The sequence below is a fragment of the Epinephelus lanceolatus genome, chromosome 13 (assembly GCF_041903045.1).
Source record: "Epinephelus lanceolatus isolate andai-2023 chromosome 13, ASM4190304v1, whole genome shotgun sequence".
NCBI lineage: Eukaryota > Metazoa > Chordata > Actinopteri > Perciformes > Serranidae > Epinephelus > Epinephelus lanceolatus.
In genome coordinates, this window is record NC_135746.1 from 30,916,791 (window position 1) to 30,933,184 (window position 16,394).

General features: G+C 40.8%; 1 protein-coding gene across 2 annotated transcripts in view; it reads left to right on the forward strand.

Moving 5' to 3' along the window:
• The window catches only part of galnt14 (UDP-N-acetyl-alpha-D-galactosamine:polypeptide N-acetylgalactosaminyltransferase 14 (GalNAc-T14)), a 202,816-nt gene that overhangs the window by 127,052 nt on the left and 59,370 nt on the right, over positions 1-16,394 (forward strand). For both annotated transcript variants that reach the window (XM_033648965.2, XM_033648966.2), the window contains exons 4-5: positions 8,315-8,382; positions 14,839-14,904. In XM_033648965.2, coding sequence (XP_033504856.2) covers positions 8,315-8,382; positions 14,839-14,904 — 134 coding nt within the window. The remainder of the gene's footprint in view (positions 1-8,314; positions 8,383-14,838; positions 14,905-16,394) is intronic.

A 16,394-nucleotide genomic window follows, 5' to 3' on the forward strand; every position in this document is an offset into this window, starting at 1 on the left:
CCAGCAACCCTCTTGCTGTGAGGCGATAGTGCTAACCACCACACCACTGTGCCGCCCTCCAAAGCCATGTTAGTCCGAAAAATGTCGTGGACTGAAAACCCCATTTATCTTACAGCCCGTTATCCCAAAAACCATCACCCAATGCCCTGAAGTCCTTTTTCTCCAAAAGTACACACTTTGCGGTTAGTCACCAGAAAAAAATGTCAGCATTGTATGTTTCTGTAGACAATGGATACCTTACATTTGCACATTATTTTGTGGCATATACGTTGAAACTTGACGTTACTCAACAACACTGTGGTGAAATCAGGTTTAGACACAAAAACCACTTGGTTATGGTTAGGAAAAGATTGTGTTTTTGGCTTAAAACATTCAAATTTTTGGCAATAAAGCTGCTGGAAAAGTAGGGACAGTTTGATAAAAGAAACACTTGGGTTCAATGGCTGAAACACCGCAAAGGGTCAGTAAAAATATGTGAGATCGGTGGCTCAGATGCTGAGTGGACATTGAAACTAACTGCAGGGAGTGTGTATTTTCAGAGAAACGGGACTTCAGAGCAATGGGCGTTTGTTTTTGGGATAACAGGCTATAGACTTTCCATCCAGTGGGACTTTTTGAGACTGACGGTGCTTTGTAATTTTGGGCCATCAGAACAAAATTGCGTGGCACTGTGAAAATAGATGCTCTGACTTCCAAGAAATCCAATTCAAATCCAATTCAAACATCTTTCGTGTTGTAGATCCCCACAAGCATATAAATTCATCAGAAACTAATGTTATTCAAAGAAAGGAAAGAAGGGCTGACACAAACTTGAGAAAGGTGTTATATACTACCAATGTTACTGCTCTCATAGATGCTACAGCTATGCCCTTGAGCAGTATTTAACTTGCACAACAACCAGCATCAGAGAATGTTTGTCGCTCCTTAATGTGAATATGTGAAACTATGATAATGTGAAGTGAAGTACTGAGCTGAGAAAAAACCTTCATCATCACTCGTTATGGGTGAATACTTCTGAAAATATCAATCTGCTTATTCTCCAATTGTGTTCGGATCACAGCCAAAAAGTTTACAAAGGATATTCAGTGTCATAAAACTTTTTCTTAGAGGCTTCTAAAGATATTTAGTCAAAGACAGCAAAAAATTGCAATCTAATTTCAAGCGTCAGATTTCAAGCAGAGAGAAAAAAAAAAAACCTTGAATAGCTAGATAATAGCTAGATAAGTTTTCTTTTTAGTATCTGCAATCATGCTTTGCTCCGGGGACTCTGAAAACACTGAAAGCGTATTGCCTACAATTACATTATAAAAGGGTATAATTCTGGAGTTTTTGTGCCCTTTGGGGCTCGGCGATATGCAGGCCGAAACTAATAAGTTTGATTTCTGAGACAATGATGGGCACTTTGAAAGCTTTTCATCTCATGATCAAAGAGTTGCTTTCTGAGGGGGAGCTGGGCCTTGTCGATATTTAATCAAGCTCTGATCCGAAAATTGATCTCATCTTCTCCGTCTCCGCTGGGCGAGAGATAAGCAGGCGGAGAAGGAGAGAAAAGAGATCTGGAGCCTTTGACGACATGTTTGGTTTTAATCGGTTTAGTTTGTTTTGGTTCTTCATATTTCTGTGTGTGTGTGTGTGTGTGTGTGTGTGTAAGAACAGCTTCCTGAGCTGCAGAGGTTCCATTATTATGGAGGAGCCACAAGAGCATCATGGGAAAAAAAGAGAGAGGGAGAGCTCTAGATCAGCACCAGCTCAGCACTTTCTGATTCAGTGGTCCTAAAAACGCACAGTAAAGAGTCCGGATCACTTCCTCTTCAACTGATCACTCAGGATTTATTAGGAGGAGGTCATTAGGTAGATTTATAGCTTTTGCTTTCTACTGCAAGTTTCACTGTTTTGTATTGGATTCAGTGCTTCTCTATTGTACCCTGCTCCTCCTCATTTCTATCTCAACCTTTATACCTTTTATGCACACCATTGCAGCAAACATATTGCATACTAAAACATTTATTTATACTGATTCTTGACAGATTTTGGCCAATGGGATGCAGTCCACAAAACATGTGTAGTCACCTTAGCATTTACCAAATACATACATTTGGCATCCAGCTTCACTTGTGTTAAGACAAAATTTGACAGTGTTTACAGGATACTGATGTGTAGCATTACATACTCTATCTAGGTACCTTTCAGTGCTTGTCAGAGGCATTAGATTATCTCTAATGAGCTCATACATACAGCACCCACTAAATAAACATCATCAGACAGCAATTAGTGAATATAGATATAGATCATTGTTAATTAGCAGCGACAAGACTGTATTTAACATGGACAAACTAACCATTTAACTCTGGACTGGGACTGATAAATGTAGATGCACAGCACTGTAGATCAGCAGTGATGAGACAGTATTTACTGGCTGCAGATCTATAACATAATGCATCACCGGTGGTTCGACAGAACAGAATGTATTGAGTGGCTGAATCAGGATTTCTTTCCAAGAACAGTTTCTGCATATCTGCTGGGAAAGGCTTTCTGTCAAAGCAAGAAAGATTTAACAAGCAATGAAAATCTGTTTTGTAAGGGATGATGTTCGTTGCTACACATTTTAAGATGTCTGGACTTTTAATAATAATCATGTCACCCTGAGAACCATTTAAGAATAAATAGGGTTTTTTTTTTTCTTCCAAAAAGTGGACATTTAATTTTTGCAGTAGAATTCTTGCATAGCTGTCAGAGGTCTTGATATTTAAATTGGTCGCTGAGAGATAGCGGGATGCGGATGAATGGGAAGAGCGGTGGATGCAGAGGTGGTGAGAAAAGAGTGATGAATTACTCCAGCAAGGTGCAGGATGGAAGAACTGGCTGTCAGCTAACCAATCAGGCAGAGAGAGAGAGAGAGAGAGAGGAAGAAAGAGGGAGAGGGGGGGCCAAGCTGAGGTACGAAATTGAGAAATATGGAAAGGGAGAAAGCTTTAGAGAAGATAAAAAAAGAAAGAAATTGTGCCCCGAGCAAATACTGCATGAACAGTGGTAACTAATTTGACTCCTCACCTGTAGAGAGTGGTGTTAGTGAAAAACAATTCTGCAGCTGATTTACAATCAAAAATAAAACAAAACACCACATACACATAAAGGAGGGAGTGGCGATGTGTTTTACAGCAACCAACAGAGCAGAAGATATCTTGCTCACAACAGTTGAAAGCATCACTTCTCAGGTGTAAATAAATCCATAAATCCTGGGCAGCAGAGTGGCAAGACAATCTGAAACCTGTAATAGAGATTTTGTACCTGCATCACATGTTCAGCAAAAGCCACTGCCTTAGTGGAAGACCAGCAGAGAGTTGTCGATGCACAATCAAAGGTGAAATAAATGGTTTAACAACTGGAGCTGGTGTTGTCTGAGTGGTTGTTGAGGCCTGAGGAAACTGTTAATATTGGCTATTTGCTGCAGTTGCTAGCAAGCTAATTAAGCAAATCAGCTGTTAACATTAAAAACAGACTGATAGTTACAATGAGTTGTGTTTGCTAGTATGTATATCTTCACAACATTCCAGTGATACTTTCAGAAGTGGGACCATGCCATCCATTTGCCATCCATGTCATCAGCGAGTTAAGTCTTGAGACCAAGTCAAACTTCCAGACTTCCAGTCTTTATAAGGCATAATCTGCTTTTCATCATTTTTCAACATAAAATATCATTAGTTAATGGTGTTGTGAGTTATTTTAATTAGAGCTTGTTTAATGTACGGGTTATTAATAAGTTACTATTTCATTAACATGGGAAATGAGCTAAAAGGACAATTATACATTTCAGTTAATTTATTGACTGTAAAGAAGAAGAAGGAATAGGAATTTGGATGTAGTTACTTTGTATTTGCCACTTTTGGACTCCAAGTAAACAGCCTTATCTAATCATTTCCAAGCTAGATTGAATTACAACAATTGGCATTTGTTTTTGCAGGTATTTTGGTCATATAGCAAAGTACTGGACAAATTTAAGTTTGACCTGTTGATGGGGCTCAGCAAAAAGCTAAGGGATCATCAGAATGCTTACCATTCATCCTGCGGAGGACATGAATGTCTGTACTAATTTAATGGCAATCAAACCTGTATAGATCTTGAGATATTTCCATAGACGTTTGGCATTTTGAAGGCAGAAGTGACCATATTTGGATGAGAGGATGGCGATAACCCTAATGCTAGCTGCTAGCTTGGTTAGCACAGTGCATTTATAACATTAACATGCTATTTTTTTGCACACGAAAAACAAGCTTAAAACTTTATAGGTGACCAAAATGTTACAATTAACTGTTATGAACTGGAAACACACTGACATAGCGAGAGCTATGCCTATACTCTGTGGATCTGAGGTTTCACCATGGTTACAATACCTGACCAACGATGTCACAGTGGTAGCAATTTATCAAATGACTGCACCCATTTGTCACTCAAAGTGGCCATGCTCTTAATTATGCATAACTTTAAACCTTAGTAACATTTCTATGGGTGAGTTATATGGAAATTTACCCCCTGTACAGTTGTCATAATGTTGAAATTAGCTATAGAGACCATACCATTTTTGTACCAGGCTGTAAATATGTTTATTTCTGCTGTAAAGTTGGGCCTTTTAACATAGGGGTCCATGGGGATTGATTCACTGTGGGAGCCAGCCTCAAGTGCTCCATTCAAGGAATCACAGTTTTTGGCACTCCCACATTGGCTTCACATCCCGGAGGCAGCCACTTGGATATTTCACTGGATAAGTGAAAGCTTTGACCTCCTTGTGTCTCTACAGGAAAAGTGAAGGGATTGCCAAAGTCATTAGGCTTAATCCTCCGGGCACTATGGATATCTGTAGGAAATGTCATGGCAATCCATCCAAAAGTTTTTGAGTTGTTCTGTCTGGACAAAAGTGGTAGAACCACTGATGCTGCCATCCATGGAGCCGTGCTGCTACTGTTGTTAAAAAATGTGATAAAAAATGATAGTACAGTTACTTGTGAAACAAAATAACAGGTGCCCCTTGGGTTACAACTTAAGATAAAAGAAATGAAAGCAGTAGTGATGAAACAAGTAGTGGAATAAATCATCTTTTCATACCAAGCTCTCATCTCACAGTATCTCATGTTTCTCTTTCTTCTCCATCTTTCTTAGATGCTGCAGACACTTCTGGCTTACTTTGCCATATAGTTAAAATCCCTCATTCAAAGTCACATAAAAACTGCTTCTGACTTTGACGTCAGCCTACAGTTCTAACTCTAGTCGAGTGTCGGCAAATGATAAAATCTGCTACTTGAGTTCTGTCCACACCTGTTCACATTTAGCAAGCCTTATGCTATAGTTAGCAAGCTCATTGACAATCTATCCATCTGTCCATTCTCGAAACTGCTTACCCTGTTCGGGCTTGTGTGGGGGCTGGATTCTGTCCCAGCATGCACTTGGCAAGAAGTTGGGCGCACAATAGACAGGTTGCCAGCGTTAGCCAAATGACAAGACACAAAATCAATCAAACATATCAGATATTAATCAAACAGAAAGAAATTCTCTATGACTGTTTCATTCTGATGAGATGGTGTAGTTGTCCATTTGATGATACAGCCACCGCTCCTCGCTGCTACCAAAGAGCAACATGGCCGAAAGGAGAGTGTAACATTACCTCTGTTGTTTTGGTTCTGGTCTTTGAAGGACTATTTTTGCACCCGCTTTTATTGCTTTCATCCAAATTGCCCCACTCTACTGTTAGTGCCAAGCATGGGCGGCTCTCGAGGGAATTGAACCCCTCACCCTGGCAGTCGTACAGCAGCACCCATTTAGCATCAGCGCTGTGGCTGCCAGAGAGTGGGGTTCAATTCCCACCGGGGTCCACACACACACGCAGCTCTAAAAATGCACGCTCTTAAGGCACTTTGGATGAAAGCGCTCTCCAAATGGCAGCTGTAGGTAATGAAAATTTTTCAAAAAATTCCCCCCCTAAAATTGATATACGGCTGTTGGAAATGAGCGGCGCAGATACAGAGCTGCTATTCTGTGGCAGCCGACTGCGGTATTGTCAGCGGTGATAATATTTTCTGTGAGCTGCAGATAGCTTCTCCCTCAGCACGCCTGAGGGGAGGTTAAGCCTCATAGCTAGTGGCCTGTGAACCAGAGAATGGGAGCCCCTGTGTGTGTGAGTGTGTGTGAGTGTGTGTGTAACAGAGAGAGAGAGAGAGAGAGAGAGAGAGAGAGAGAGAGAGGGAAAGAGAGAAGGTGTTGAAAGGTAGAAGAGGAGGTGGAGAGAGAAAGTAAAAGAATGAAAGGAGATTGTGTCCATCCATCCATGTCTTTCTGCCCCACTGTAATACAGATAGATCGATAGACAGACGGACCAATAGATAGATAGATAGATTCAGTGGAGGATTTAATGTGATATAATGACAATAACACACTATTATCTTTCTACTTGATCACCTCATCTGTCCATCTTTATCCCTTCCTCCGTCTTGGCTCCGCCCTCTTTTCTTATTTGCTTGCCTTCTCTCCTCCTCCTCCTGCCCTCTCTTCTTCCCTCCATCTCATCCATCAATCCAATTCATCCACCTCTCCTGATCGGCCCTCGACTCACACAGAGCGAGGGAGAGTTACAATCAGGGTTATTTGTCTCCCTTACTAGCCTGCCATCTCTCTCTCTCTCTCTCTCTCTCTCTCTCTCTCTCTCTCTCTCCTCCTTTATCATCCTTCACTCTTTCATCTCACTCCACCTCCCCCTCCTCCTCCTCCCCCTCCCTGCATCCATCACTTCTCCTGATGGGGTCCGGTGCCTCAGAGACTCATAGCTTTGCTCCACGTTCCCTCCTTCTGCATTATCAGCTTCAACTCCTTCCATCCCTCCCTCGCTCCCTTCTTCACTTCCACCTCTCCCAAATTCCATCCATCCTTCTCCGCTCACATTTCCTTCCCTTGATCTGTCTCAATCAACCAACGGTCTGCCCTCACTCCCACCTTTCCTCCTTACCTCCTTTCTTTTTCCTTTCTCTCTCCTGTAGATTTCAACTCTGTACACTGATCCCTTGCGCCTTTGTTCACATATTCTCCATGTTTTTTACATTTTGTTTCATTTTATTAGTTTATTTGAAGGACACAGTGCTCATTTATCATCAGAAAGTAGGAAAAAAGAAGTGTAAATGAGCTGCTGGCCATATGTTGAGAAGGTCCTCTGAAACAGAATAAAACGGCACATCTTATAGAATTCATATACATAATAGATATGCACCAAATAGTACAGTGGACACCCACCAATACATAATGCCACGGTACTACATATGGTAGTTTTCCTCCCCTTATCTCCACCCTTCCTTTTCTTACTCTTACTCATTCTTTCTTGCCTCCATCTCTGCTTCCATCCATCTCATTTCATCTTTGTCTCCCCCTTCTCACTCATTCACTTTTTACCATAGTCTCCTCCTTCCATCCCAGTCTCCTCCATCCTTTCCTGTCCACTTTATTGTGTCCAATTATCCCTGGCATCCATCTTTTCTTCTTCCCTTCTTTTTATCCTGCCACCTCTCCTTCTCCTCCTTCCTTCTCCCCTCCCTGTCATTTGTTCTCTTTTGTGTTACTCCTCTCATTTCCATATTTTTGCTTCGTTCCTTTCTGTCTTTTCTCTTTCTTTGTTTTTTTCTACACTGCCTTCTCTCCTCCCTTTCTTCCCGCTTCCCTTCGATGTCCTCTTCCTCTCATCTGTCTGTCTTTCCTCCAACACTCCTTCCAGTCATTCCTCCTCTGTCTCTTTCTCCATCTGCCTTCATCCTTTTCCCCCCTGTCTATTGTCTTGCCCCTTTCTCTACCTATCTTTCCTCTGTCCTCCCTACCTCTCTCCTTCCTCCCACCCTCACTTCCTCCCTCCTCCTTCTCTCCTCCTCAGCCTTATCCCGAGGGGATGATGAACACAGAGGTTATTGAATAGCAGAAATAATGAAATAAAATAGAGCAGAACACCCAGGACAAAACACGTTTTCTTATTTTCCTCCAGTAAAAGTTATGAATTTTTTATGTTTCAATCTTCCTCTTTAATGAAATAGTTTCTTAGAGGCGACACGTCATACATTTTCATAACAGGAATTTGGGCTGACATTTTCAATATGTTGTTTCATATGGCGTGCAGTGCGTACATAATGAATTCATGAGCACCTGAGTGTGTGTGTGTGTGTGCATGTGTCTGTGTGTGTGTAAGTTGGCATTTACGTGTCAGCTTTCAGTATATTGCACATCCCTTTTTTTTGACTGTATACTCGTGTTTATGCATATGTGAGACTAATATTTTCTTTTGTCTCTCCAGCGTTTTGAACAGAACTCCAGTTCATCTCATCCACGAGATCATTCTGGTGGACGACTTCAGTGACGATGGTGAGCTGCGGCTGGGCACACATACACGCTCACACTCATATACAAACACACACATTCCAGGTCTCTTCCAGGTCAGAGATAACAGAGATGAGACCTACATAACAGGTCAGAGGGAGGAATGTGTCCACGACAGCTGGGTCCACAGTTTCAGGAATACAATGAAGATGAAAAGAGACCTCCATTCTGGGTCAAAGACACTGACAAGCTGTTGGTGAACACTGTCTCGCCTGCAGCTGTGTCTTCTCTGTCTCCAAAGAGACACCAAGTCAAGGTGAAATGGACCAAATAGACCCAAAAGAAAAGGAAGTTAAGATTGAACATTAGATTCTTTTTAGATTAGATAGTGTTTTTTTTTCCTGTCAACAAATCAATTTTTTTGTGATTGCCTGGCAAATCTCATTAAAAGACAAAAACCATAGACTGTAGATAAGGTTTATGATGTGACAGCATCCCCAGATTGAAGCCAAAACATCTCAGTTGCCCCCTGGTGGCTGCAGTATAGGACATAAACTCCGCCCCTACATGTTAGTGGATGGGACGTGGGCCAAACTAAAACATCGATAAATTTTTGCCAAAGTTGATTTCTGTCATTTTAGGTCGTTTCCAACATGCTATTTATGTTCAAGTGTTTGTTTTGCTGATAAGTTTGGTTTGAATTAGTCATTTGTTGTTATAAAAAGGGTGGTGTGACATCACGATTGACAGCTGCGTGTGCGGTGATCGCTACTGTGCAGACTCTAGCTCCAAAAGACGTCCCCAGCGCAAGATAACCGTGACCATATTTGGGATATTTTGGCTTTCATTTTTTTTACAGTGGGAGACACGTTGTCCATCCTTATGTACAGTCATTGGCCAAAATCAACAGTGCCTACTAAGAAGTATTGTGTGTGTATCAGAGCCTGATATATCTTCTTCCTCTGCGCCATAGAGCTCAATTGTTGTCATAAAACTACTAAAGACCCATCAGCGAGTCACACTGTTGCACTGTGTGACATGTTCCTTCATTACCATGGACACACACACTGTAGTTTATTTTGACTCAGTCCCACATGCACCATCCGGCTGCCCCAAATACTCACCAGAGCACCAAATTTCAGTGAAATCACTGCTGAAAATAGCCCCCAACGAATGCACTATTTCCTCCTGTTTGAGTAACTTGACTAGAAAGTTACTGGACCTAAAACCATTTAACTTTATATATATATATATATATATATATATATATATATATATATATATATTCAGTAGGAACCAATGAGCTTGGGGCTGACAAGATAAGGGAAGTCAGAAGTTACTAAAACCAACATATAACAAGTGGAGTTAAGTGGGTGTGCCTCTAAATTGAATTTAAATACAGTACTTGAGTAAATGTAGTGAGTAACATTTTGTCACTGATGAACAGAGACAGTCAATTAAAGTTTTTTTCTTCATAGACAGTAAAAGCCTTGAACACTTGGACAAGAGGAGCAGTCACAGAAATTATTCCGATGTGCTGTAGTTTCCAATTTTCTTTCCACTCTTGCCAGAAAATAAGTTCTCCATATCTGCTGAGCTGACCTTGATACGATCAAAACAATATGCCTGCACTTTGCTTTTTATGGCGAGGGAGTACAGCAGTGATAAGAAAAACACGCAACACAGAAGTCAATGACAGTGTATAGAAGTACAGCGAAACAGCAGCGTCTGGAGCAGTGGAACCAAATACCCGATTATAAGATTTTATTTGTTTCTGGAACTTTATCTAACTTCAGTGACACATAGTTTGTTCAGGGTTGCTCAGATGTTGCAAGTGTATTCATCCTCCTCACAGTAACTTTAAGTTACAGTTTAAATGTTTTCAAGGAAACATCAGAGAATGCAACAAAAACTTCAGCACCAATTATTTCAGTAAAGGAAACTCAACTTTGCAGAACATGCACTCTGATACTGGCGGCTCAGTGCTACCCACTGACGATTCTCCAAAGCTTCCCCAACAACCTGTTATCAAAGACACCTGCTGAGTCGACCTGACAGCCAATCTGGACAGATGGTGCCGCGCGCACATGTACAGAAGTGAATATCCAAGCGATGAAGGTTAAATAGTGCCAGATTTAGACTATGAAGAAATTATCAAGACGGATGAGGAGGCAGTGGAGAGATGCAATCAGCACTGGAGACTGATATATGCAAGTAAACAACCAAAGATAGAATATGTGCAAATGAGCATCAACATTATTAACAGTGTAAATGATACTGTATGTACACTTGAAACATGTCGCCCTACAACTGAGTGCAAAGGCTGAGCAACAAAAATTGTTCAAGAACTTCATTTCCTCCCACACAGCAGTGTGTCATTTAATAACGTTTATATCATGCCTTTGGCTACAATCCTAATTTCTTGCAGTGATTTATTTTAGGATATTTGACCTAGCATAAATCCTTTTTTCCTCGCTGCTGTAGAATGTTTCTGCCTCGAGCAGAAAAACTGTTGATCATAATTATTAATATTGCTGCTATGAAAAATGTATGCATGTATGTAATTTTTTTAATTTAAATGGTTGCTAACGTTTTGTTGTCCGACATACATGACCCTTAGAGTCCTATCAGATGAGTTCAAGTAGCTGTTTATTGACACCACCTAGCATGTTCCTTATGTGTTTAGTAAAAACTGACCTTCATCTTCAGTTAAGTTTACATTAAGTAGTTATTATCTATATCTATACATATAGATAGATAGATAGATAGATAGATAGATGTCATTTTTTCATCACGTGTCATTTTGATTTTGTTTAATCACAAATATCCATTTTCTGTCCTCAAGAGTCCTAAAGCCTGGAAATGAGTTAGCATTTTACCACTCACAATTCTCTCATCAAAGTCAGTGGGTTGAATGGGTTCTGGGTAAGATTACTGAAGTAAGTCTGTGGTTAGCATGATCTTAAAGGGGCAAAAAGCGAAATCGTTTCACCGCTAGGTTCGCTGTTGTGCACTGCCTGTAGACCAAAACAAAGTGTGCCATGAGCCACACCTCCCTCTACTTCTGCTCTCCAACTCCAGTAGCCGGTGCCAGCCGACACGGCTAGAGCCATCCATCGTCGGATCCCGGCTAGTACTAACACCCGGAGCTAACGCTAACGTTCCTACTCTCCTCCATGAGTGAGAGCGATGTTTTAGCCTGACGGCCCCTTTAGCTCTCACAGTGCTCTCCACCTTGGAAATGCAAGGCCAATGTTAATCCAGGTTCTGTCCCTTTCTTTATCCGACAACTTCTTCGCCACCGACTGTTGTTTCTTTAGAGGTAATGTCGGACCCTGGTCGTCTTCAGGTGAACGTTTCGTTCCGCTCTCCGCCATTTTGCTTCGAAAATACACGCTGCTGTTGCTCACTGGCTGTAGCCTTTTATAGGGAGGGAGGGCCAAGGGCTCCGAGAGGAGGGAGGAGGCGGCGATTCACATGAACGTACATGAATGTGCAACTGGACCGGCTTGTAAACAAGGGGCTGGAGATCAACACAGAGAGAGGGTGTGTAGTGTCATGCTATACTCCAGATGAAATTACACCTCTAGTTCTTCACATAGTGATTTTTTAATTCCTTCAATCTAGAAAGGATGAATTTCCGCTTATTGCCCCTTTAGAGACTTTCATGTTTTGTTCTAAGACATAAAATACATCAGGAAATATCCCACTGTGAATTTTAATGCTTTATGTGCCTTAAAAAGGTGGTTACTAACAAGTAGACTACAGAACGTCATCATATCAAACACGACTCTACAGCCTTGTGTGGAGGCGACGTTAAGTCGTCGTACAAAGTTTATTGATAGCCTAACATTAGCTTTTTACTTCTGGTGATTAATTTAGGCTTCAGAAATCATAATATCTTGCTAAACAACACATAAATATTTCATGAATCTTTATTTGCCTCAGAGCTTATTTTCTGTCATATTTCAAAATCCCATAGGCTTTTTAAGAAGGGAACCTAACTATGCTAACTTCAGCATTACCCTACAGCAAAAAAAGTTGTCCCTTGAGCATTCTGTAGACTGCTCTCAACAACTCTGAGCTCTGCATCCTCGCTGCTAACCTGACATACCAGATGGATTGCTATACAGAATCAGAGAAGCTGTCATTGGAAACTGTTTGGAAAGGGGCAGGGGCTTTCAAAAAAAAACTTGGCAGGTCATTGGATGAACCATCTGTCTGTCAGCATCTATCACAAGCCAGTTGGGCGAAGAGCGAAAAAAAAATTTCTATTGAGAAACTGTTCAGTGCCATTCTTTGCTCTCACTCAATGAGGAGATTCTCTCCAGGTCTGACATAACTGATGCGACTGCAGCATTGGTGCTAACCTCTTTAGGAGCCACCATTGTTGTGTCAAATAAGGAGTCACCTCCCCGTGTCATCATACACACCTAAGCCGCATCCGTAGCTGCAAGTAGCTCCTCACAGGACGGTGATTGGTCTCATGTGGTTCAGACAGAAACACATTACCTGAAACTTGACAAAATCAATTTTTGAGAGATCTTGTGATCCCGCAATTCTCACGATCCTGTGATATCACAAGAATCCAGCTGCGGCACAAGGTAACCTTGTGGCTACATTACTGCTTGCTATCAGAAATGTAACTCTCTAATGCCCCAGCCTCCTCCTTCTGTTCGAGCATTTAGTTTCTTGTCAGTTTTAAATGTTTTTTAAATGTGTTTCAATGGGCCACACTGCCAAATTAAAATGGACGTAGTTGCAATAAATGGTTGAAACCTTGATATTGAGTGTCCCAAACTCAACTTTTAGTTTTAGAGAGAAAAAATGTAGTTTTTGAATCCCAGGTCAAAAAAACAATTTTTTCAAAGAATTAATCCATATAATGGGTGAAAAGATTTCTGTCTGGGTCAAAGTATTTTCTGGCCTTTTTCACAAAGAGCTCACACTTTCTCACTTGAAGGGAGAAGTTCAGTGGAGGGGAGAGCGACCAGGCGTCCCGTCCGGGTCAAAGGGCTCTGATGGAGGTCTTCAGTCATTCAGGGCAACTAAACTTTGACACAGTGTGACTGAAGGTTTTTTCAAAAGATTTTTTTCTTATATTTGTTCTTTTCATATCACAATCGTAGAGAGAGCAGAAGCAGCAGTAGTAAGAGTCATAAGTACTTGGACTTCTGTGGTCACTGTTTATCTCCCTGTGGCCTCAATGATCATTAAATGTTAATAGAATTGAGTATAACACTAAGTAAAAGTATCAATTAGCAATTTATTAAAAGCATTGTGTTTGTAGAGCGTTGAAAGGGGTCAGTTGATGTGGTTTGGGCTTTTGATTAGGATGCCCCCGGTTCCGAGCACATCCTACAGGTAGGAGGCCCCGGGACAGACGCAGGGCATGCTGGAGGGATTACATATCTGGCTTTGAAACACCTTGGGGACCCCAAGGAGGAGCTGGAAAGTATTGCTGGGGAGAGGGACTCTGGGGTGCCTGTTGCCCCCGAGACCTGACCCAAGATGAGCGGATGAAAATGGGTTGATGGATCGTGTTTGCACATAGGACTGGGCGATACTGAGAAAATCAAATATCACAATGTTTTTGACAAAATACCTTGATATCAATATTGATATTTATACTGCAATCAGTGATATTGTGGGGATGACTATTGGTGCTTTCACAAAACACTTGAATTTACACAGTGAGATTTTTTGATAAATAATCATCAGTAATGTAGATATAATGACTAAGTGGTTAAAAATAGAACAGCTAGAACAGTCCAGTAAGAAAATTACATCACTTTACTGTAATTCAGCCTTTGTAATTCAGCCTCTGGTATGTGTAATTGTCAGATAATAATATATCGATTGTAATAGAGCTGATCTAGCTAATCAATTAAGAAAATAACTGTTATCTGCAGCCCTTCTCTTGGAGGTAAACTGTAATCAGGTTTACTTATCTCTTGTTACTTTAATTCTCAGTTGTTAATGGTTTCAAGAACTCTTTTGTTATTATTTGTATGTATTTCAGAAATAATGGAATTGGAAAATTTAATTTCCATGTTGTAAGAACAGGCAACATTTTCCAAACCCATTGTTGTTTAAAAACATGTATTAATTTCACTTCTGTATATGACTCATATCTCAGCTATTCTGTTTTTTTCCCCTTTTCCCTTTCTTCGTGTCATTCTGACACTTTTCCACCAGAGTATTTTTTGAACATGTATTACAGCAGACAGTTATATTTAAGATAATATATTAATTCAACTCTAAAATTCAGCGGGGAGCACACTGTCGGCTGAACAGCAGCTAAACAAATGTCTGAGTTGTCAAACTGAAAGCTTTGAATTGCCGTCCTGCTGCTGCAGAGCTTTTCAACAAGCAGCTAATTTCCCCCCAGAGTAAAGAAATTATCAGCATATATTACACAGCATACAATATTCTATTCAATTCTATTATATTATTATTATTATTCTGTTTATTTGAATTTTTGTTTTGTTTTTTTATCAGAAAGTGACTGCCAGCTTCTCACCAAACTGCCTAAAGTCAGATGTCTTCGCAACAACAAGAGAGAAGGTAGGAAGAGTGTGTGTGTGTGTGTGTGTACGTTTTTATATACATATGTCTACGTGATAATTTACATTAGCATTTGTAATGTTTGTCTGTGAACAGATTTGCATGTTTAATTATCAGCATGCTTTTGTTTATGTCTCTCCATAAATTTGTCAGCAGTATACTGTGTGTGTGCATGTGTGAGTATAGAATAAATTGGCCCTTGCATCCCTTCGCCTAAATATTTCCATATGTATACACACACTCAGACAGACAGACAGACAGTGAGCGAAGTAAAATTGATTCATTCATCTTTGGCTACATATGGAGCTGCAGAACTGAAATGACCTGAAGTGAATTGAAGTGACAGGAGCTGCTACTGAAATAGAGCCACAGAGAGGCAGGGAGAGACGCAGACTGTCATAAAAGAAATGTTACTGAACAGAAAATGTCTTCCATCAGCTGAAAACCAAATATACCACGAATTCAAAAGCAAAAGACCACAACCTAAAATGTGACTTCTTACTTCGTAAAATGCCAGAAAAGCTGCATAAAAGCGGCAAAATGTGTGAACGACAACCAGTGAGAGTGAATGCCTCAGTCACACTAAATATGGATGATGTCCCTCATTTTAGTTTTTAATACAGTTGTGCGTCATGGCTATGCACATCATTTTTCTATGTAATCCATTTGGAGCAGCCTCCATGCTCTTAAATATAGAATACAAATGAATGCAATACATGAATTAACATGGCAGCTTGACGATGTGATGGGGTCGTTAACATTTTGAGAACTAAATACATGGTTGAGGGACTATTACTCCACTGCACATGATTCTTCGTTGTGAGTTGAAAGTACGATTTGATGTTCAGGACTCGCAGAAAGTTAAGTTGTTATTTAAAACAGGCAGGTGGATGATTTCAGGTGTGTTAATCCACTAATATTCAATTGCCCAACATTTCCAATTTTTAATAAACGTACTTTATGCAATGATGTAAACATCAATGGTGCAACAGGTGCAGAGTGCTGGGGCCTAGAAGCTGTCAGGATCCCATGTATGAAGGTGATTTTTTGCTGCTTGGAGAAACCAGCTGTGGTGGTTTAATTCCATAGCAGGCTGTTAGTTTATTATTAAATAATTTGGCACTTCGGCTGCTGTCCATGGGGCTGATTAAAGGCTGGTTTGCAGGATGGTAGGGATGCACTTCACTTCAGTAATAGGGGTGGCTGTTTTGATGCACTCCATTCGGCACCGGTATATTTAAGTCTTACCTAGAGTGCAAACCTTGGAGGGTGTCTAATCCCGGACCACCCTGACTCCCTGCTGGATCAGCAGACTTTCTGTTGCTGCCATTACACAGGTTAGACACAGTGCTGCCGCTGGCCACCAGCCGTCTGGGGAAAAAAAATGGAATTCGGACTTTATTCACCTGGGTGGGCTGCCCAAATAGAATCTATGTGCCGGCCAATTTAACCCCTGCTTGTGTGCGTGCATTTTTGTTTGGGATGAGACG